Raw genomic sequence first — 23,612 nt, forward strand, 5'->3', positions numbered from 1 at the left:
GTTCTTTGGCTTTGCTTTTTCTTCTTTTTCTAACTCCTTCAGGTATAAAAGAACTTGTCTTTTTAAAAACAGCCTTATTCACCAAGTTACCAATTCACCAATAAATTGTATAATTCAGCAATTTTTAGCGTATGCACAGAGTTGTGCTCATTGATTTCACAATAAATTTTAAAACATTTCTCACTCCAGAAAGAGTCCTCAAGCTCATTGGTAAACACTCCCCACCTTTCCCCCTGCCTCCCACCCATCCTCTGCAGCCTTAGACAACCATTAATCTTATTTGTCTCTTATAGATTTGCCTGTTCTGGACATCTCATACACATGGAATTACAAAATATGTTATCTTTCTCACTGGCTTCTTTTAGTATGTTTTCTAGGCCCATCCGTGTTGTAGCATGTATCAATATTTTAGTCTTTTTATGACAAAATAATATTCTTGTGTATGTATATGTCACATTTTATTTATCATTCAGCAGTTATTTGGAATTTAGGTGTTTCCTACTCCTGGCTATTATGTATAACACTGTTTTGAATATTTCCCTGTATGTTTTATGTGTGAACATATAGTTATATTTCTTTTGGGTACATACCTATGAGTAGAATTACTAAGCCATAAGGCAGCGCTATGTTTAACTTTTTGAGTTGTTACCAGATTTTTTTTCCAAAATGACTGTACCATTTTATATTCCCACCAGCAGTATATGTGTGGGAACATCTCTGCATCCTCATAAATACTGTTTTCATCTCCCCCCACCCCAATATATTATTTTTCTCTTTAAATGTTTATTTAGGTAAAGTTGGTTACATAATTGTATTTGTTTTAGGGGTTACAGGTCGAAATATCTATAAATGTATGTTTTCACACCATGCCTACCACCAAAGTCCCAATAATCCTCCACCGTGCTTTGTCGGGCACCCTCTCCCATCCTGCTACCTTCCCCTGTCTCAGTTTTGGAGTCAGAAATCAAGGGTTGTTGGTTTGGTTTTGACTATTTGTTTTCTCTATATTCCACATATGTTATTAACATGCAGGTCCTGTCTGAAAGCCATCTTGAGTTAAATAGAGAGAACAGAGTTAGAAGTTGATGAGGTATAAGCAGAGGTCGTGGATCAGGAAATTAAGATGTGAACATAATCTTCTAGGCAGAACTGATTGGTGTAGTATGGGCAACAACCAAATGTATGAGGAATGGGATGATGTATCTTGAGGGCCAAATAACATGAAGAGACAGTGTTACTGAAACAGGGGTGTACAGGGCTCGAAGGCAACAAGGCAAGAGGCCAGATGGAAGGATGGAACAGCCATCCACCTGCCTGGGCTCTGAGACCAGAGAGCCTTCCAAAAGCCCCCAAACACCAAAAGGCCAAAAACCACAACCAAGGGCTATCGCGATACAACACCCACACAATAGGAGTCTGTGGGCAATAGCCTCACAAAGGACAGGGCCCAATAAGAGAGCAGGTCACCGTCTGTGGGTTCTCACGGCACGCACAATTGCAAGAGACCTCAGGCTTCAGGAACAACCACCATGGGGTTTATATTACAAACGGGAAACAAAGAGCTCACCATGTCCACAAGTGGCCAGCTGTCTCACCCAGGCGGTCGCCACCGGTCACCAGGCGTGCTGGACAGCACGGGCCAGTAGTGATGGTCACTACTGGCCCCTCAGAAGCGGTGTCAGTGACACTCAGTGTTAACAGCTCTCTGTGAGTTGTCGGGTTATACCAACAACTAATAACTCTTTGAGACACCAGGCCCGGGGCTGTTGGTGCTCCTCTCAGGCAATGTCAGAGACAGGACCAGAGGCCCAGTCTCTGACCGAAGTCTTTGGCTTCTTTTCCCTCCTAGGAGGTCGGCTGCTGTACGATTTTCCTTTTTCTTCAGAGGCCACGAAGGGAGTCTTCCTCTTCTTTCTTCGGAGGCTGGAACCATCTTCTTTTCTTCAGGGACTGGCATCCTCTCCCCACTTCAGGGGGCGGGCGTCTTTCCTTCAGCTCCCTCTGACCCTGGCTTATCTCCTCGCTCGGGGTGCCCCACCCACAAGCCTGATTGGGCCATTTTTCATTCCTGTGGCTGATTGGGCCTTTCAGCACCAATGAGCTCACAGCTCGCACCTGATTGGTCCATTCTGCAATCCGGGAAATTTGCTGTTACATAAAAGATTTTTGAGGATCAACTGCCAAAACGGACAAAATGGCAGTTACTGGTCTCTGAGGAGCAACTACCACAGCTGACTTGTGGTGAAGGAGCGGGGTGAAAGAACACCACTGCTGCTGCTGGCTCCCACCACTGAGGCAGCTGGGTCCCGGTAACATTTCTAGGATACCGAAAACTAAGTTTGGAGGTATAAAGAAACTAGTGAAAAGGGAGAAGTTGAAAATATTTTTTAAAGTACATATTGCCTTTTGCTCTCTATTCACAATCATCGACAACCTTTATGACTGTCAAATCTCACACAGACTAGGTAGTTGATTCTATGTCAAAAATTTGCCATTCTAACTAGATTTTATCTCTGCAACCCAGTGGGAAATTTTGCCTACTAGATATTTAGCTACAGATTATGACCATTCTAGTTGGCATTTATTTTGATCTTCTTGATCTAAATTTTGACATTCTAATTTTTAAAAACAGGCCTGTTCAATAAAAGGGTACAAAAACCTATGAAGCCTTCTTTACTAATATGACCATGCTTTTATTTTTTTTTTTAAGATTTATTTATTCATGCTTACAAGAACTGAGGACAGGCCAGAGATGCGGGGGGTGAGAAGATCCACCAGAAACAGAGTGGGGAACAGGACAGACAGACTGACTGAAATACACTGCTGAGGGGAGCAGCCCTCGCCATGTGGGTTGCTCCCTGGCCGACCGGGGATCGAACTCGTGCTGCAGAGGCTGCCGATTGCTTCATAATGCAGTGCTTAACCCTTTGCGCCATCAGGGAGACCCTGTCCATGCTTCTAATAGAGAAAATTGTAACTGGTAGATGCAGATTATTTAACTTGTTTGGCTATATAAAATGTTTACAAGTGTTCGTACTAATGCTTTAACGGTTCCAGAAAACAGGTATTTGAAATCCAGAATAATGCATATGTTGGTTTATGATTTCTGTAACTTGTAATGCTGATAAATTCTTTGCATGTAAGAGGGGGCTGTTAGAGAGAGAGAGAGAGAGAGAGAGAGAGAGAGAGAGAGAGAGAGAGAGAGAGAGAGAGAGAGAGAGAGAGAGTTTCCCTTTGAAAATATTGCAGTATCTCGCCTGTCACTGTCTTCACACTCTGGAGGTGGGCTGAGGTAGGGAGGGTGTGACGCTGATATTTGTGTGAACTCGGGTTTGTGATGCTGAGCTTGGTTCATCTGCTTTCTCCTCCCTTCTCCTCCCCACTCCTTCCCACCAGCGCCACAGCATCATCCTCTGAGTCTGAGCGAACCGCTCCTAGCGCGGGCTCAGACCCTCCCGCCGCCCGCAGCCTACGGCCGGGGAGAAGAGCGAGCGAGTGACAGCGCTTCCCCGCCACCAGTCCCCGACCGCCATGGCCAAGAGCCGCAAGGACAGAAACAGTTGGGGTGAGTAGCAATGGTGATTTCCGCAGCCGGCACGGGGACTGGCCTTCGGCTTTCTGCTTCTGGAGAGGCGGAAGGCCAAGGCTGCCCGGCACCAGCATCCAGCCGGGCCACGGCCGAGCTCCTGCGGGCCGAGGGAACCATGGCCGAGCCAGACCCGCGTACCCGGAGCCGCGCTGCCGGCTAGGGCTGCAGCCTCACCAAGGCCAGGGCCTCCAGCTTCTGGCCCCCCATCGCCACCCCTCCCCCATGCCGCCGCCTCCCAGCATTTGGACAGCACCCACTGGTGCTCTCCGGGGACGCGCCGGCTCCGCTTTAGCGAAAGGCTATCAAGTAGGCGATGGGGATGGGCAAGGGGCTGTTGTTACCCGGCTACGAGGAGCCAGAGACGGGGGTTCCCACCCCCGCGTCCGCTGGAGCTGAGTTCGCCTGCCCCGCGGGGCGCGGGCTCCCGCAAGCAGGCAGCGCGCTGGAACAATGAGGCGGTGCGCGCCTGGCCGGGACAGAGCGCTGCAGACCCGGGAAATTCGGGAGAAGGAACACCGGTTTGGGAACCCCCTAGCGCTGCAGTAACCGTGTACACTTGGGAGTTGGGGGGCAATATGGGAAGGAGGGAAGCAAAGTTGTGGTTTTCAGCCTTCGGCTCCACCCCGACCTGGTGCCCCATTCAGACCAGCCCGAGGGGTGGCTTTTGTTCTTCGATTTTACCTTTTGGGGATATTGGGCTCATGATTCAGCACCAGGCTGAGGGGAGGGGAGGGAGAAGCTAGGCCCAGTGGGTTCACGCCGCGAGTGGGTGGGCGGCGCTCACGCAGGCGGAGAAGAAGGGCGCAGTGATGCAGGAGACAGCGCGGCCCCACCCGCGCCTCCTGCCTCGGCCCAGGAGCCTCAGCGTGGCAGGTTGGGCGTCTTTTTCCGCCTTGGTCTCCCGATTTCTACTAGTCATTGTGCTGTAAACTCACTGATGTTTAGGAACTAAAGCCCTCTAGGGAATTTAATTATCTAAACCAGAGCTGAGCTCAGGCTACAGTGGCTTGATGGTCAGAGAAATATTTTGTTCGTTAGCTTAAAATTGTTATTATTTGGAAGGTTCATAGTCACTAGGAGTTTGGAGTTGCTTGATTGTCTTCAGTGTTTCAGAGGGAACTCTTTTATAACTCTCCATCTGACTAATAGGTGTAAATTAAATTTTAATTGGTTATTTGGGTTACTTTTATCAAAGACCATATTGCTCCTGGTCTGTTTTGATTGCCACAAAACCAACTTAACCCCCAGTAGGCAAGGTGTACATTTGACAGATTATCCTAAGTTTGCAATAGATGGGAGAGTTGAACCAGGGAGGTCTGCAGTAAGTTGAGTATAAGCGAAAGCAGTTCAATTTTCTGAGATCACTAAACCCCAAATTAGTAGGTCTGTCTATTGCAGTAAGATCATTTTCTTTGCTTCTTCTGAAATTTGGAGTAAACTTTTTCAGAGCATTCCCTTTCAACCCTTCCCCTTGGCCTTTAGGATACCAGTTCTTCAACACTCACAGTTAAATTATGTCCAAGTCAATACTGGTCTTGATCTCTGAGTGTTGTCTCTTAACACAGACTGTTATGACATAGTCATGTGAAAATTTATTCTGAGGATTAACTTTTTCTCCTTCATGAGGCTTTCAAAACCATTATTCTACAATATTTCCTTTGCTTACAGTTTTTTGATGTAGTGAATAGCTTGCTCGCTCTCTCTCTCTCTCTCTCTGGAATGTGCTTCCATATGGGATTTGCATACACTAGGAACTTACCCAAAATGCATATTCCTAGATCTTCCAGCCAGACCATTTCATAGGTCTGAAATGGGGCCTAGGAATCTGCCTTTTAATTAGCACTGTAAGTGATTGAGAAACAGGTGGTCTTTGGATGTTATGAGAAACACTATGTTAGATCATTTATATTTGATAGAAACATGTTCCAGATTTTCCTTTGCCATAAAGTATATATGGGATATATGATTTACAAAATGTAGTATATGCATCAGAAGCTAGAGAGGGCCTCCCTAGTGGTGCAAGGGGTTAAGATGCAACCTACGAAGCTGTTCTCAGCCACTGCAGCAAAAGTTCGATCCCCAGCCAGGGAGCTACCCACATGGCTCAGCAGACCTCTCCTAACTTGCCGCTGCACCCCTCAGCAGTGTATTTCAGTCGATCTGCCTGTTCTGTTCCCCACTCTGTCTCTGGTGAATCCTCTCACCTCTCCACCCTCCCAACCTCTGGCCTGTATCCCAGTTCTTGTATGCATAAATAAACAAATCTAAAAAAACCCCCAGAAGATAGAGATTTTTGGGAAATATGTTAATCTTATCTGTCCTGATTCCATTTTAATACCAGCATCTTGTACAATGTCTAACACATAGTAGGTATTTAATAATAATAACATTGTTGAACTAATATCATGAGATAGGTATTGTAATCCTCATTTTACATATTAAAAAGACAGAGCTCCCAAATGTTAGAGACCAGATTTGAATTCTGTTGTTTAACACCAGATTCGTTTATCTACACCACTAAGCTGTACTGCCTTTTTGTTGAATGGATAATATCTCCTGCCTTGTATAAAGCTAACTTTTCCGGAAACAGTCACATGCATTATTGCATCTGCTCTTTAGTCTCTTAAATTTGGAGAACATGTTATTCCTATTTTGCAGATGGAAAAAGAAGTCTCCGGTAGCTTAACTACCTTAGCAAAAGTCAATATTTAGTAAGCTAGAGGACTGAGATTAGAACCTAGGGTTGTCTTCTAGTTCATTTTCTATAACATGATGTTGTGTAATATTTCTATAGGATAATGAGGTTTTGTATGAGGCTAATAAAACAGGCCCTGGGAAGTCAGAATTTTTCCTCATCATAGAAATTTAGGTACTTAAAATTATTCAGTGAGGAAAAAAAACCTGGTGATCATTTATAAAGGAAAACAGAGCTAAATAATTTTTTAAAACAAGTTAGAAAGAAAAGGGCAGAGGGCAAAACTATACTATCCAGAATTGGAAAATGTGGGACTTCCCAAGAAAGAGAGATACACAAAATCTTTACAGGAGACCTAAAATTCAGATAAGGATCCTGTAGGACCATATAACAGGTATTATTTTTATTTGAGTGGTCAGAGAAACCTGTTAGGTTCTACAAGGACAAAGGGAACTAGAAAGCATCTTTGGTGACCCCCAGAATTGAGAATGGTGTTTGAGGATAATACCCAGAGATACACTGGGAAACAGGTCTGTGACTAGAAATGGTAACCTCACCACCTAATCCTAACTTTACAATGAACTGGAGTTTGAATAAATTTAAAAATTTAAAATTCTTCAAAGGTTGGCAATATCATCCTTATTTTAAGGCTCAAAGAACATGAGTAATTTGTCAAAGGTTCCATAATTTATAAGTTATAGATCTAGGATCTAAACTTAGGGTTATTTGTTTCTCCAGTCCATGTAATGAGGACAAGGAAGTAAAATAGCATACCAAAAGGTGCCCCAACAAGGCTTCCTAGGCTTTAGCTTGTTTAAGAAATCAATGCTTTATAAACTTGATCACCTTGGAAAAGAAGGCAAAGAATGTGCTAGTGTGGAAATAAAGGGGACAGATGAATATCAGAAAGTAGCCCAGAAAACAACCTTTCAGTATTGGGCTTAAAACTCCAGTATTATCAAAAATCAAACAGATGTGCACACTTTTTTATTTGTCTTTGTTAATTATGGTTGCTTAAATACTTGGGATTCCACCTGGGTATTTGATTTTTCTATAATGTCACAGAAACAGTGCAGTATTACTTTAGAAAAATAATATTTGCACTAAACTGTCATCTTTTCCTGCCATCTCCCTTTTAAATAAAGAAAAAGAACTGTCTTAGCTTTTTTGTTTGCCTCTTTTTCTAAATATCTATTCCTCTTTATTGTATCTCTGTTTAGCTCTTTTTGTCTTTCTTTTCTATTTTCTTATTTTTTTGTGCATCTCTATTATTTCTTGTATTTTTAATTTCATTTTGTATTCACTTTTTAACTTAAAAAGTTGAATACTGGGCCTCCCCTGGTGGCGCAGCAGTTGAGCACTGGGCTGCAAAGCTGCCTGCAGCCTCTGCAGCACCAGTTCGATCCCCGGCTGCCGGCGAGGGTCCCACATGGCGCGCAGACCTCTCCTGCCATGCCCGCTGCTCCCCTCAGCAGTGTATTTCATCACTCTGCCTGTTCTGCTCCCCACTCTGGCTCTGGTGAATTCTCTCATCCTCCCGCGCTTCTGACTGTACCCCAGTGCTTGTATAAATAAATAAACAAATACATAAATAATAAATCTTAAAAAAAAAAAAAGTTGAATACTGAGCTCATTAAATTTCAGCTTGTATTCTTTTTCTAATATGTGCATTTAGGGCCATAATTTTAATTTGCTGATTCCTTTATATGTTAATATATAGTAGGTTCATTTTTGTCAGTTTTAAGTATTTTCAATATCTACAGTGATTTTTTTCCTTTACCCATAAATATATAGAAAATATGGATTTTTCCAAATTATATTTTTGTTGAGTGATTTCATACTTAATTTTATTCTAGTCACCATATATGTTGAATAGAAGCATTACTTTCTAGATTTTGTAAGTGTTCTATATCTGTACTGGCCAATGCAGAGGACGCTAGACATACATGTCTTTTGAACACTTGAATTGTAACTAATGAGAATGATGACCAAACACTTAATTTTATTTAATTTAAACAGCTATAAGAGACTAGTGGCTACAATATTATAGGGCATTTCATGTTTATAGAATACCCATCCTTTGAACTTTGTTGAAACTTGCTTTATGACCTAGCTCATGTTAATTTTTATAACTATCCCATATAAACTTTGAAAAGCATTTTGCTTTCTAGTTTTTTATGTAGTGTGCTCTTTATTAGCCCAAGCTTGTTAATTGCATTGTTCATATTTTCCATACTCTTGCTGATTTTTGGATCACTTAATGTATCAGACATTGAGAGTTGATAGATATTTTTAAATGCTGAGATATCTTAAAATGTGACAGTGGATTTGTCAATTTTCCCTCGATCTTCTGTCAAGATTTCTTGTTTATAGAATTTTTAGCCATGTTGTTAGGTGCACACAAATGTGGACTTCTTATATCTTCCTGATAATTTAAATCTTTCATTTTTCTGTGGTGAGTCTCTTTATCTTGAGTAATGCTTTTTGCTCCCCCCACCAGTCTGTTTTGTATGATATTAAATAGATGCTTCATATTTCTTTTTCTGATTTAGTTTGTGTAACTGCTGAGCAGGAGTGGCTGGGATACTTATGCTAACTGGTATCCACAAAATAAGTCAGTGTCCATCTGATTATTGAGAATCTTTCTGCAATGAGTGCCTTTGATGAACTTTCACTTGGGACCAAATATATTTATACTCTATGCCTATTTCAAAGATCCGTTCACATATTTCTTCAAAGTACCTCATCATTCAGCCAAAATGTTAGCTACTGTCCATGAACTGATGCAATTCTCTATCTTTGACATGTACTACAAGTCTCATGGATGTATCTATTCACTGTCTATTCTGTTAAAAGGCAATAAAGATTTCTCCTTTGCTCTCTCTTCCAAATATGTGAATACTTTTCATTGATAAAATATAAACCAAAACACTGCTAAGGGGTTATAAGAATTGTAGTACTGTAGTTTCCACATTTCCAGTCTGCAACATGAAAGAGCTTAGAATGGTGGAGACAGGGCTGAGCATTCAGCACAAAAAGCAAACTTTCTTCCCTAAATAGGTGATTCAAGAATGATTAAGGACTAAAAATTTCCTTACAAACTGAACACTTCTAAAATTGATTTTTCCCAAATATACTGTAAACACATGTATATTTGTTTGTCTTCCTTAATGGGAATTACACTCCCATCTGCTTTTTTTCTTAAATTATGTGAACATATTTTCTTATGATTAGGTATTTTTTCATTACATGATTTTCAGATGGTTCCATATTTTGCATAATATAGCTGTAACATAATTTATTTACAGTATTCTACAGTTCAGTATTTTGATTATTTCTAGGTTAGCATAAAAAAATGGTGAAATGATCCTTTATGTATATAAACAAATATGCACTGTCCTGCTAATTTTCTTAGGGTAAATTTCTGGAAACATAATTGTTTCATTAAAGAGTATTTGTATTTTTAAATATTTTTGAATGTTTCCAACTTTGAGTGTGTGTATATATATCAATATACGTATACATTTTAACTTTCGTTACATTTGATAGCCAAAAAGTTGTCTCATTTTAATTTGCATTTTAAACTATGACTGAATTTTACCCCATATGTCTATTAACATTTAGTATTTCTTCTTTTTTTTTTTAATCAGTTACACTTCTCTTTCTATTGAAGTCTTTTCACACACACACACACATGCACACACACACACATTCAAACATTCATATATACATGGCCTTAATCATTATGGCATTTTTCTTCCAGAGGCATCCACTAAATAGTTTATCAAATACTTTTGTATTGAATAAAAATAGATAGCTTGTTAAAAGATTTACTTATTTGTTCTAAGACTCTGAAGTTGTAGGATCTGAATTATTTCTTTTAATCTCCCTCAAGCTTATTGTTAACACCTGAGTGACCTGAGAATCAGCATTATACCTGAGATCTGTCAGGTACAATCATTTTATTATAACTTAAATCTCTTTCCTTGCTCAGACATTCTTAAGGTTCATTTTTAGAAATTAATAGTTTGTTTCCTCAAACTTCCCTTGTCCCTTTATGTATTAACCTTCTTTTGTTATTATTTTAGAAGTCATTCTTGATTTCTCATTCAGACAACAGTTTTTTTTTCCTGTGATTCTTTTCAAATTCTACAATGGAAAGAGATACACTAGTTTAGAAAAAACTTACTTTTAATTATAGTCGCTGAGAGACAGTTTCCTAGGTGCTGTACTTTTTCTCTATAATGACTCCAATGTGCTTGGAATTCATCATTGTATGGGGATTAATTTTTGCTGGAAAGATGAAGTATAGATTTTTTTTACAACGTTTATAATTAAGAAAATTAGAAATATATTCCCTCAGCATTTCCAGGATATTAAAATGATTATTCTTCACATTTAAAAATTTTGAAGATTCCCTTTTAAACATATCTAAACTATCTTCTCAGCTTACCTAGTGTCTTAAAGATGTTTCTTAGACCTGTTCTCTGCAGCCAGTGTATCGGTTCCATCTCTTCCTCCGTTTCCACCACTGACTTCTGGAATCACAGTCCAGCTGTCTCATCTCACTTTTTAGCAAATCCAGGAGAAATCACTGGAGATGAAATTAAAATAATGAAATTCTCAGAGGATGTAAGACTTGAACCATTCCTTGAAGTGTGTCAGAGATTTGATTGGCAGTGTTTGTTGCCAATGCGGCAGAGTCCATCACATGAATTGATTAAAAACAGAAGAACTGGGGTTTCTAAGTACCTCAGCATCATACATAAAACCCTTCCAGGAAAAATTTATTTCCTAAATCAAGGCAAAATATTTATTGTAGAAGTGACCTGATATTTTAAAAATTTTGGTCAGTATTCTATGGTAATATATCCTGTAGTTAGTTCATTATATATTTTGAATATTAACCCCTCATCAGAAACATAGTTTGCAAATATTTTTTCCCATTCCATAGGTTGTCTTTTCCACTTTGTTAATGGCTTCTTTTGCTGTGCAGAGATTTTTAGCTTGATGTAGTCATACTTGTTTAGTTTTTATTGTGTTGCTTGTATTTTGTGTCATATCCAAAGAATTATCACCAAGGCCCATGCCAGTGAACTTTGGTCCTATATTTTCTTCCAGGAATTTTATGGTCTTAGGTCTTACAGTTGTCTTTAATCCATTTTGAGTTAATTATTATGATTGCTGAAATATATGGATCTGGTTTTATTCTTATACATGTGAATATTCAGTTATCCCATTATCATCCATGGAAGAAACTGTCTTTTTCTTTAGAGAATATTCTTGATTCCCTTGTCCCTGATCTGGCCCCTAATTACCATTTCAACCTGCTCCACTTATATCGTACTTTTTGCTGTTCCTCAAACATAACCTCTAATATACTCTTCCCTCAGTGTTACCATGCTATACTCACTTCTGTCTACCTTATTTTTTTTTTGTAATATATGTTGCAATTGTTTAAAATGAGCTTTCTTATTCTTTAAAACTATCTTATATTTCATAGGTGTATAAGCCATAGTTTATTAATCAGTTACTTGATTGGCATTTACATTGCTTCTGGCATTTTGCATGCATGTAAGTGTCTCTGCAGGATGAATTCCTTGAAATAGCATTGCTTGGTGAAGGAGAATATGCATTTGTAATTTTTATGATTATTCATAAAATTACTGTCTGAAGATTTGGTATCTATTTTAATTCCCATCTGCAATGTCTGGGGTAGCATTACATCTCAACCTATGAAAGGAATTATCACACTTCTGATCTTTGTAAATCTGATCTATAAAAAAGGCATCTTTTTTTTCATCTTTTACTTGCATGAGGATGCATGTTTTCATGTGTGTGGAAATATTTGATATTGTGGCTTTTATCAGTTGATTGTTTACATCCTTTGTTTACTTTTCCTATTTCACATTTAAGCTCTATGAGTTATTTGAAATCAATTTTTATATATAATGGAGCTGGGGAGAAAGCTCAGCTTTCTCCCATATAAATATCCAATTGATTTTAATATCTTTTGTGGAAAAGATCATCATTTATTCATTTATTGCAGTGGCACCTTTGTTGTATTTCATATGATTATATATGTGTGGGTCTGTTTCTGAAATCTTTAGTCTATGTGTCTGTCCTTGTGATAATATCACCCTGTCTTAATCACTATAAATTTTAAATATCTGTTGATATCTGTTAATGGCCCTACCCATTTAATTATCTGTCATTCCATCACTACAAGGTATAATTTTAGACAATTAAAAATCTAGGATTTTGTAAATGGGATGTATACATTAGAGGGAGCAGAACTATAGGTACTTTACAGATGTATTTGAATCTCGAGAATATGTGATTCTAAGTCCCTCTATGTATTTCTTCCTATATATGTTGCAAGAATCCCTCATGTGAATACCTAAATTTATTTTAGGGGATGAAGAAAGTGTGAATAAAAGCCATATTATTTCTCTGCTCTAAAACTAGAGTCCATTGCTTTGATTTTCCTTCCCACTCAACAAATATAGATGTCTGCACTCAGAACTTTCTTGAAAATAAAATTCTGTTTAAATCACATGAACAGAAAGACCAGATGTCTTTCTAAGATATGGTGTTAATGACATTAATATATGTCACTACATCATGTTTATTTTTTAGATGTTTGAAAGTTGAGAGGTAAATATACATTTCTTGATATTTTTGAGATGATTGACTGAATTAATCATTGTTTTATTCAACAGGTGGGCTTTCAGAAAAGACATATGAATGGAGCTCAGAAGAGGAAGAGCCTGTGAAAAAGGCAGGGCCAGTCCAAGTCCTTATTGTTAAAGATGACCATTCCTTTGAGTTAGATGAAACTGCACTAAATCGGATCCTTCTCTCGGAAGCTGTCAGGGATAAGGAGGTCGTTGCTGTATCTGTTGCTGGAGCATTTAGAAAAGGAAAATCATTCCTGATGGACTTCATGTTGCGATACATGTACAATCAGGTATGTGAGAGGTGCTTTAAAAAGTTTTATTGCTCCTGTGCCTCTATCACTTTTTCATTTGGCAGTACCAAATATTTCCATTTTCATTTTTATGCACCCCAAATATGAACTAGTTAAATAATGCTATGGTGTAGCCATTCAATCTTCAGTTCTTTGCACTCCAAACAATAGATTACTCCAAACAGAGACTACTTTTATCGGAAGCCACTTTGCTCCATTTCCCTTAGTAAGGCCTTATTTTTTTACTCTTTAGGAAACAGACATGGCACAGAAATACGATTATAAATTTGTTACAGGGCTTAAAATGTCAAATATTTTTATCTTAACTTTTTTATAATAATCATTTCCCCCCAAATATTATGACATTTTTCAAGTATACATCAAGAATTTAAAAGAATTTTACATATATTCTACCATTAACATTAATATTTTTGCTTCATCATGTGTCTCCAGTTATTCTTTTTTTTTTTCATTCATCACCCCATCTACTTTTTTGGTTAATTTTAAGGTAAATTGCTGACATCAGTATACTTCTTCATAACTGTTTCAATATACATTACTTATTCACCTAGTATTCATTTAGTTTTTTTCTTTCATTATAAAATTTATAATTCAATGCTCAAATCTTAAGTGCACATTCAATTTAATTATTTTTTTAAATGTATATGCCTATTAATCTTGCAATCCTATCAAGTATATGTTGTCATTATCCCAGAAACTTCCCTCTTTACTTTTCCCACTTAGTTCTCACCTTTATTCCACTCTCAGAGGCAGTGCATTTGAGACAACAGTATGGCAAAGAAGTGAGATATTAAGGGACCTAGGATAAACGAAAAGCAGAAGGATAGATTGGAGATTAGCATGGGGGGGAAATGCTTGGGAATGGAGAGCATACCACCCCCCCCCATATATATCTTTTACCCACAGAAATTATGATGCCAGTGTGGATGTTGAGACAAAATATATAACAACCCAAACAAACTTTGTGTTATATATCTTTACTATCCACTTTGGATTGATCTTTCACAGTTGGAGTATTTTTGAGCAATTTTATAATGTTAACTTTGTGTCTTCTACCTCTAGCCTTAGTTCAGACAAATTAAGACCAGAAATACCAAAATAATTCAACTTTGAAAGCAAACAAAACCCTTACTATTCCTATTTCTAGCATACCAACATTAGTGTACTACTTATAAAGGTGGGAAAATTTGATTAAAAAATTAGTATATTTTCCATACTTTGGGATTATATAGTTTTAGGTATAGTTGTTGTTTTTAACTGTTAAGTAAACATTAGAATACAATATTCAATAGCATTTGTGTTACTTGTGTTAAATAGAATTGGCTTAAAGTATACCAAATTTGTTTTCTTTTTCTGTACCTAGTATTAGGTGTCTCTCTACCTGTTACTCCCTCCTTGCTCCAAACCAAAGCATTTGTGTACATTCTGATATAATGGGCTTTCTTATATCTTCCTTTCTTTTTGAAATGCTCTCCCTAAGTTTGCTTACTTGGAAAATCCCTAAACAACCCTCCATCACACCTCCTATGAAGTCTTCTTTTCAGATCAAAAGTTAATTCTTTCGGGCCTCCCCGGTGGCGCAGCGGTTGAGCGCTGGGTTGCGAAGCTGCCCGCAGCCTCTGCAGCGCCGGTTCGATCCCCGGCTGCTCCCCGGCCACCAGAGGAGGGTCCCACATGGCGCGCAGATCTCTCCTGCCGCCCGCTGCTCCCCTCAGCAGTGTACTTCGGTCCTTCTGCCTGCTCTGCTCCCCGCTCTGGCTCTGGTGAATTCTCTCACCCTCCCACGCTTCTGACTGTACCCAGTGCTTGTATAAATAAAATAAATAAATAAAAATCTTAAAAAAAAAAAAAGTTAATTCTTTCTTTTCCTATCCTTTCATTTATGTGTCATATATACTCCCATTTAGCATGTGAGTTTCCTTTGGTATAGAATGATATCTATGTATCCCCAGGAACTAGGATAAAGTATGGCAGACAGCTGCTCCTAATATAATTATTTTTTAGAAGAATAAAGTGATTATGTCAATGCAATAGATTTGCACATATGGTTTCCTTTTGACTAGAGGTGGAAGGCGATACAAACCAAATAAATTAATGAATGAAAGTTAAAAAATATACCACATACATATTTCCATATCAGAGACTTTCTTAATTTATAGGAATCAGTTGATTGGGTTGGAGACTACAATGAACCGCTGACCGGTTTTTCATGGAGAGGTGGGTCTGAACGAGAAACCACAGGAATCCAGATATGGAGTGAAATCTTCCTTATTAATAAACCTGATGGTAAAAAGGTATGATGCAAACTTCTAAAAGAAAATTTTCACTTGCAACAGTTCCAACTTTTCAGAATCCATGAAAATGCTCTTTTGAAAAGTAATTTTATCCACTTGGCCTGTTTTCCTAATGACCAGGGTAGACGAAATAGTAGGGACAATAAAAGGCAGATCAAGAAGCTAATATCTATACTTTGCTTCAGTCCTATATGTTGGATTTCCAGGGGAAATTAATCAATACAGTATTGAGCAGCTAATTAATTTTTATTATAATTAATATTAACATTATAATTATTTTCATCTTCTCTGGTATTCATGGCACACATAAAAATTACCTATTAACTATTCATTGATAATAGTTTTCTTTAGTTCTTATGGTGTTGAAATTATGGTAATCTAATGCCCTATATTTTCTATAAAATGTCAATAATATACTGTTTGTCTGTAGGTTGCAGTGTTATTGATGGATACTCAGGGAACCTTTGATAGTCAGTCAACTTTAAGAGATTCAGCCACAGTATTTGCCCTTAGCACAATGATCAGCTCAATACAGGTATGGAAAAAATAAATCATTTTGATAACTGTTTCTTTAAACATTATGAATATATATGTGTTTCTACATATGTATGGTAGTGAAATAACAGAAATGGTAAATAATATGTTACTTGGTTTAACTAGCATACAAGATCTTATGATTTCCATGAATAGAATTGTTGTAACTGTAGTCTAATTTTTTTTTTAAGATTTATTTATACATTCAAGAACTGGGGTACAGGCCAGAGATTACATTATCTTATTGATAACTTTTTCTGTTTCCACAATAAACTCAATAATATTAAATCTTAATATGTATGCAGACACATTGGGACCACCTATTATAAGTTATATTTAATGAAACAAGATTTATAAATGCAAAATTTTATTTTGCATACAGAGCTAGTGGAAACATTTCTAAATGTGAAAACATATGGGTGTTCATGACTTCTTAAAACATCTTAATGTATACTTAGGAAAATAGTTATCTTAAAAAATTCTCCTCCTCTTCTTTCCATTTCTCTTTTACTGCCTCTTTTAAAATGCTGCTTTTTAGATTATTGTAGGTTTTATAAATTGTCCTGAATGTCCTTAGAGATTTTTACTATATAGTATATTTTAGATACTTTCTATTTACTAGAGAGAGCAAAATGAGAGAGTGGTTATGATATAAAACATTAAAGAAAGGTAAGATTTTTACCAAGTTAGATAAGGCACTGTGGATAAGATGAAAAGTCAAGGCTGAAATTATAAGTGAACAGAGAGAACGTAGCTAGTGAACCAACAGCCAGGGCATCGTGAGTGGTTAGGACCACCACAAGACGGTGGGTAGAAGAAGACTGAATTTTAAAGAAAGGATGGTAAAATAAAAGTTATTATTATAACCTGTGATTGACTTGCTTTTAAGCATAAGCTTCTTAAATCAATGGGCCTTTAAAAAACTTAATATCTGGGCCTCCCTGGTGGCGCAGCAGTTGAGCGCTGGGTTGCGAAGCTGCCCGCAGCCTCTGCAGCGCCGGTTCGATCCCCGGCTGCTCCCCGGCCACCAGAGGAGGGTCCCACATGGCACGCAGACCTCTCCTGCCACCCGCTGCTCCCCTCAGCAGTGTACTTCGGTCCTTCTGCCTGCTCTGCTCCCCGCTCTGGCTCTGGTGAATTCTCTCACCCTCCTGCGCTTCTGACTGTACCCAGTGCTTGTATAAATGATAAATAAATAAATAAATCTTTAAAAAAAAAACTTAATATCTATTTTCTTCATAATTGAGAATATAAGCTGTTTATATAAGCCAATTAAAAACCAGAGTGAATATGAATTTTAATATTTATTACTTTGTATTTTACCTGAGGACACTGAATATTTTCATTGAAAAATCTAATTCCTTAATAATAACTATTTTTATTATTTCTTGATAAATAATCTGTACATAAACATATAAACATCCTTAAATTTTCTTTGACATTACTTCTTATTCCCTCTTCCCAAAAAAAGAATGTCATTTTAATGCTGTGATGTGTTGATGAAACAATGCATATACATAAGGATATAAGCATGACATTCATAACTTCCATGTGATAAAATTTTCTGCAGACATGACTAAAACAATAAATTATGGAGAAGTCAACATAGTTTTTTAAGACAAATTTTTGTATTATGTGTGACTCATATTTATAGTGCTATTATTTGGCATGCTTATTAAGAGTGATTACTTTATTGGCCATTAAACTAGGTCATAAAATAATTTTAATATTCTCTATCCAGAGCAGGTGGCTACTGTATTTCTGGAACAATTTTATGATCACTGTTTATTGTCTGTTATGCTTCATTTACTCCTTTCTTATGGTCTTATATTTATAATTATACAACAATATATGTAGCAAAGTTTGACTTTGTAATTTTTTTTTAGAAAAAGAGAACAAGGTTTTTAAGATGATGCTTTTTTTTTTCTCATTTTGACTTTATTTCTTTATCAAGGTATATAACTTATCCCAAAATGTCCAAGAGGATGATCTTCAACACCTCCAGGTAACAATATGTATATTATTTATCTGGTAATCTTTTACATATTTGGTAATTTGGTAGCATGTGTAATGGAGCTTGAGGGTTTTCCTTCTATCTGGAAAACTTAATGACTTATAAAGACTTAGGAATATAAGCAAAAGGGAAATTTTCCTATTCCCAGCTTTCTTGTTCCAGCTCTTTATGATTAGGTTCTCAGCTTTCAAATTCCTTCATTTCTCTAAAGCAGCTTCTTACTGGCCCTGTGTATGTGAAAATATATGACAGAATATAATAGAGAGAGTCTTTGGTTTAAAAATTACCCAAAATGTGAAGTTGAATACTTAAGGTCAGGGATTTAGTAATTATTATGGTGATATAAACTATATGCCAAAATTTTTTCCCCATGGACCACATTAAAAACCTAATAACTATAGAAACCACTTTTTAGGTCACATGCCTATGCTATCTGATGACAACTCACAGAATTCTATTTTAAATCTGAAAGAGACTTCAGTGGGACCTAACTTAGCTTTTTTATTTATAGGGTGAGAAAAATCTGGCTGAAACAAGGAAATGATTTGCGTAACTCATGTGGCTAATAGTGATGTAGTAGGAGTACAAATCTGGTCTTCTGACTCGGCTCAGGCTCAGTCCTCCTTCCACTCTTTAAGAATCATTTAAATTTCAAATAAATAAAAAGTTAGATATTTCCTAAATATAGCCCACATATCTGTAACATCCTGTGCTCCATTTCAGTTCATGCTGTTCTTGGTTACATAGCAAAATTTATTGTTCTCTTATAGTTTCCCTGTGCATGTTTCATAAAAAATTTTCCCTTCAATATTTTATTTTATCTTGGCTATAGGAGCCATATAGCAAAATGTGCAAATTTAACAGATAACAAAGGGTAGCAGAACAGGGTAATCTGTGATATATGAAATATCACATGGCGTTCACATCCAGCATTGCTCTCAACTATGTTTCTGGCGCATCATGTTGACCATTTATGACAAATAGGCAACAAGCTGAATAATTGTTAGATGTGTCTTATAATAAACACAATTACTTTTTCAGGCACTTGTCACACACTAGCCAGTTACTTTCCAAATTTATGATAATGGTACTGTTTAGTATCAGTTAAGGGATTTATAAAAAAAAATACTGATCTAGGATTGATATCAACTAATTTTTTTTTGAAATCATAAAAATGTTCTTGTAAATGACAACATTTCAGCCTTCCTTAAAAGAGATAATGAATTCAAATTATGTTAATAGAAGATTCTAATGAGAGTATCTAATCTCTTGGCCAAATGCCTATTCGATATATTCCACACCTTCATTTAATCATCTAATCGTATGCTTAGTAACTACCCTTGGCTTTCTAGATTCCATAAATCCCGCAGGTGAGGCAGTGTGATTCTGTTGGAGTTATTCTAAGGGGACAAGAGATTGGAGAGCTCTGTCAGTATTCTTCCCCAGCTCTGTGAAACAGCTGTGGTTTGTTAACTTGTATATGAAGTGCATATATATTTGTTACTCTTGTACATGAAGTTTCCTGGGGACACCAGGAATCCACTTAACTAGTCTCAACAAAACTCTCCCCAGAGACCCAATCACAGTCACCCACTCAGGTCTGTGTTTTCCAAAACCTTACATTTCTGGCAACACAAAAACTGATAAGGTACCTTTCAATTGAGAGCAGAAAAAAATAGGAGAAGGCAGTGTATTTGATTACCTACTTTTAAGCCAAGTGCCTATATGCTTTGTAATAATCCATGCCATTGTGCTATCAAATTTCTGCAGTCAACAACTTTTGTAAATATATCCTACATAGCTTATGGTTCTCTGATCTAATCTATTCAAGCTTTGCTTTGTGAAATTTCTTTTAACATATTTTCTTCTCCCTTACCTTCCCTACAAAAAAATCCTCCTATATTCTAGATAAATTAGTTTTAAAATGGAAAAGTATTGGCTTTAAAGTGGAAATATTTAAAAAAACGTATTTCATACCCTTAATTTTTAAATATCTAGTTACTGTCACTCTGCTTTATCTAATTCTTAGTTTTTTATAACTAAGGATTTGAGTATTATAATATTAATAATACAGTACTATGTTATAGCTAGGGAAAAATAAATGAAAGAAAGCCAATAAATAAAACATTGCAGATACTAAAGTTTTCTCTCTCTCTCTCTCTCTCTCTCTCTCTCTCTCTGTCTCTTTCTCTCTCTCTCTCTCTCTCTGTGTGTGTGTGTGTGTGTGTGTGTGTGTTTCTCTTGTAGCTCTTTACTGAGTATGGCAGATTGGCAATGGAGGAAACTTTCCTGAAGCCATTCCAGGTGAGTGGCTATATAGTGATGCTAAGTTAGTTTTAGAGACTCTAACTAGATATATTAATTAGTTGAGAGGGTCATGTTTCATCTCTCATTATTTATTTCATTCAAGAAGCACTCTTGAATACTGATTTAATGCTGTTTGATACAAGGTAGAGGTAAAACTGAGGAAATAAAATTTTACAAAATTATTTTAAAAAAAGAAGTGGGAAAATAAAAAGATGATTTAGATATCATGGTTCTCTCAAGAGTATCAGCCTTTCTCTCCTAAACCTAGAGATGTCACAGAAACCAAAAGAAAAATTATGAATTTTCTAACATAAAAGCTAAAAAATTAAGCATGTCTCCTGGGACAATAGGAAGTAGGTGCAAGCTACAGGAAAATCTGGAGAGAAAGGGTACTGAATGGGAGCAAATATTTTGGAGGTATCCTTTTCTTTTTTTATGCGTTGACCTGTGTGAACCATTACCTGCACCACTGCACTGACTATCAGAAGAACAGCAACCAGCTCAGCCTTTGCTGGGGTCAGCAGGATAACATCAGGATCATATCTAAGCTTGAATTGGGTGGTAAAGCAGGCTGTCTGCCCTTTAATGCTTCCTTCTCCCTTTACTCCTCCTCATATACCAAGAACTAAGAGATATTAACTAAGCAAATAGTCCTTGGAAATAGTAACTTGGGGAAGATACAGATTTAAAGACCACAGTCTGACACCTTCAGTCTAAGCTTACCAGAGGGGGCTCAAGTTAAGTTTTAGAATTTAGCTTCTCTCCCCAGTTATATCCTCAGCCACTGTGAGTAATGCCTCTAGGAGAATGAGAGCACCCAGGGAAACTGAACAAATGATAAGGCTCAGATGGCAAGTAATTTTAAGCGGGTTATATTAGTTATCTATTGCCATATAACAAATTATCCTAAAATCACACTTATTACCTCACACAGTTTCTGAGGGTGAGAAATCTGAAGTGACTTACCATGGGCGATATTCACCTAAGGTCTCTTGAAGTCATGCTCAAGGTGTTGACCAGGGAGACATTTTCTGATGATTTGATTGGATGGTCAATTCCAAGTTCGATCACATGACTCTTGGCAGGAGGTTTCATGTCCTTTCCACATGGAACTATTCCATAGGGCTGCTCACAGCAGGTTTTCCACAAAATAAATAACCACATTGCAAAAGAGAGTGACCAAAAGGAAAGCCACAGTCTTTTATAACTTAATCATGGAAGTGAAAACATCATCTATTCTGGACTAAACACCATCCTGGAGGGATACTGTTATATGGGCATATTAAATATTTTTAAATTAGGTAAATGTATTAAGCTTTCAGTAAATGAAGACTAAGTAATATGGATCAGCCTTGCTAACAACAATCAAATACAGAGAGTTAAATATTTATCTGAATATATGAGCATTAGTAACACTGTAAATTGTTGAGATCCAAGGGAAGATAGAACCCAAGGAAAGGAAAGGGTACTAACGGAGAAGAAATGGGCTATCGAGCTATGAAGAGATATTAAAGACCTTAAATGCATATTACTATGTGAAAAAACTACATTTGAAAAGACTACATACTGTATTGTTCCAACTATATAACATTCTGGAAAAGGTGTAACTATGGAGGTGATAAGATCAGTGGCTACAGGGACCAGGGGCCTGGGGTGGAGAAACAAATAGGCAGAACACGTAAGATTTTTAGGGAACTGAAAACACTCTATGATACTATAATGATGAGTAATTATATATTTGTCTAAATCCATAGAACGTACAATACTGAGTGTGAGCCCTGTGGTAAACAGACTTTTAATGATTATGATGTGTCAGTGTATGTTCATTATTGGTAAAACTGTCTAATCCTGGTGAGTCATTTTGATATTGGGGAAAGGTATACATTTGTAGTAGGAGCAGGCAATATATGGAAAATATCTGTACCTTCCTCTCATTTTAATTTAACCTAAAACTGCTCTAAAGAATCTTTAAAGATGTGTTATATATTCACACAGTGCAATACTTCTCAGCTATAATAGGGGGAAAAAGATGAAATCCTGCCATTTGCAACAACATGGATGGACCTAAAGGGTAGTAAGCTAAATGAAATAACTTAGACAAAAAAAGACAAACACCATATGATTTCATACATGTGTAAATAAACAAAACAATTAAGTGATCAAAGTAAAACAAATATAGACTATAAGACCAAAATTACGGTTACCAGAGAGAGTAAAGAAGTAAAAGAGATTAATTGTATGGTGATGGATGGGAACTAGACTTTTGATGGTGAGTATAATGTAGTATATACAGATACTAATTTACAGTGTTATACATCTGAAGCCTATATAATATTATAAGCCAGTGTTATTTTTTATGTTTATTTTTTTGCTTTATATATTTTTTAATTTTTAAATTTTTTAATTCTTATTTAAATTTTATTTTTATATTCCCCATACAATTACAACTCCCTTATTTTGACTCCAAGCCCTCCTTTCCCCGCCCCCCACCCCCCATAGAGTGTCTCTGGTTCATAGTTGTTTGTTGATTTTGATATTTTCTTTCTTATAGTTATTCTTTTTCCTGGTCCCTTATTTAGGTTTTCTAGATTCCTGCTATGAGTGAGACCATCCAGTATTTTTCTTTTTCTTTCTGGCTTATTTCACTGAGCATGATCCCTTCCAGCGCCATCCATGTTGCTCCAAATTGCATGTATTTATCTTTTTTGAATGCTGAGTAATATTCCATGGTGTATATGTACCATATCTTCTTGATCTAGTCATCTATTTTTGGGCATTTGGGTTGTTTCCAAAGCTTAGCTATTGTAAATAGTGCTGCTATAAACATAGGGGTGCAGGTACTCTTTGGAATTGATTATACCAGTGTTTTTTAAATAAAAAATCAAACCATTCAGAAATGATAAACTAAACTTAATTTTTTAAAAAAGGCAGAGGATATATAGAGAATTCTCTGGAAGGAAACCGGAATTGGCTAACACATTTGTGAAGGGATGTCAAGTCTCACTAGTAATCAGATAAAATAATGGGATACCACTTTTACACTCAATAGACAGATAAAAAAGTAGAACATGGAAGAACACCAAACAATAGCTAGGATTTGAATAAATGGCAACACTCAGACCCTCTTGGTAAAAGTGCAGATTGGAATAGCTAGACCCTATGGATCAAGGGTGATGTCCAAGGATATT

The 23,612-nt window shown here is 36.9% G+C and overlaps 1 protein-coding gene across 1 annotated transcript in view; it reads left to right on the plus strand.

Moving 5' to 3' along the window:
• Positions 1-3,531: 3,531 nt before the first annotated feature.
• The window catches only part of ATL1 (atlastin GTPase 1), a gene marked incomplete at both ends in the record, with an annotated part of 43,542 nt that continues 23,461 nt past the window's right edge, over positions 3,532-23,612 (plus strand). Inside the window, 6 exons of the mRNA XM_084241096.1 lie at positions 3,532-3,565; positions 13,007-13,254; positions 15,435-15,569; positions 16,000-16,104; positions 18,058-18,108; positions 20,365-20,421. Of these exons, the coding sequence (XP_084097222.1) occupies positions 3,532-3,565; positions 13,007-13,254; positions 15,435-15,569; positions 16,000-16,104; positions 18,058-18,108; positions 20,365-20,421 (630 nt within the window). The remainder of the gene's footprint in view (positions 3,566-13,006; positions 13,255-15,434; positions 15,570-15,999; positions 16,105-18,057; positions 18,109-20,364; positions 20,422-23,612) is intronic.

This window comes from Talpa europaea (genome assembly GCF_964194135.1).
Source record: "Talpa europaea genome assembly, chromosome: 8".
Lineage (NCBI taxonomy): Eukaryota > Metazoa > Chordata > Mammalia > Eulipotyphla > Talpidae > Talpa > Talpa europaea.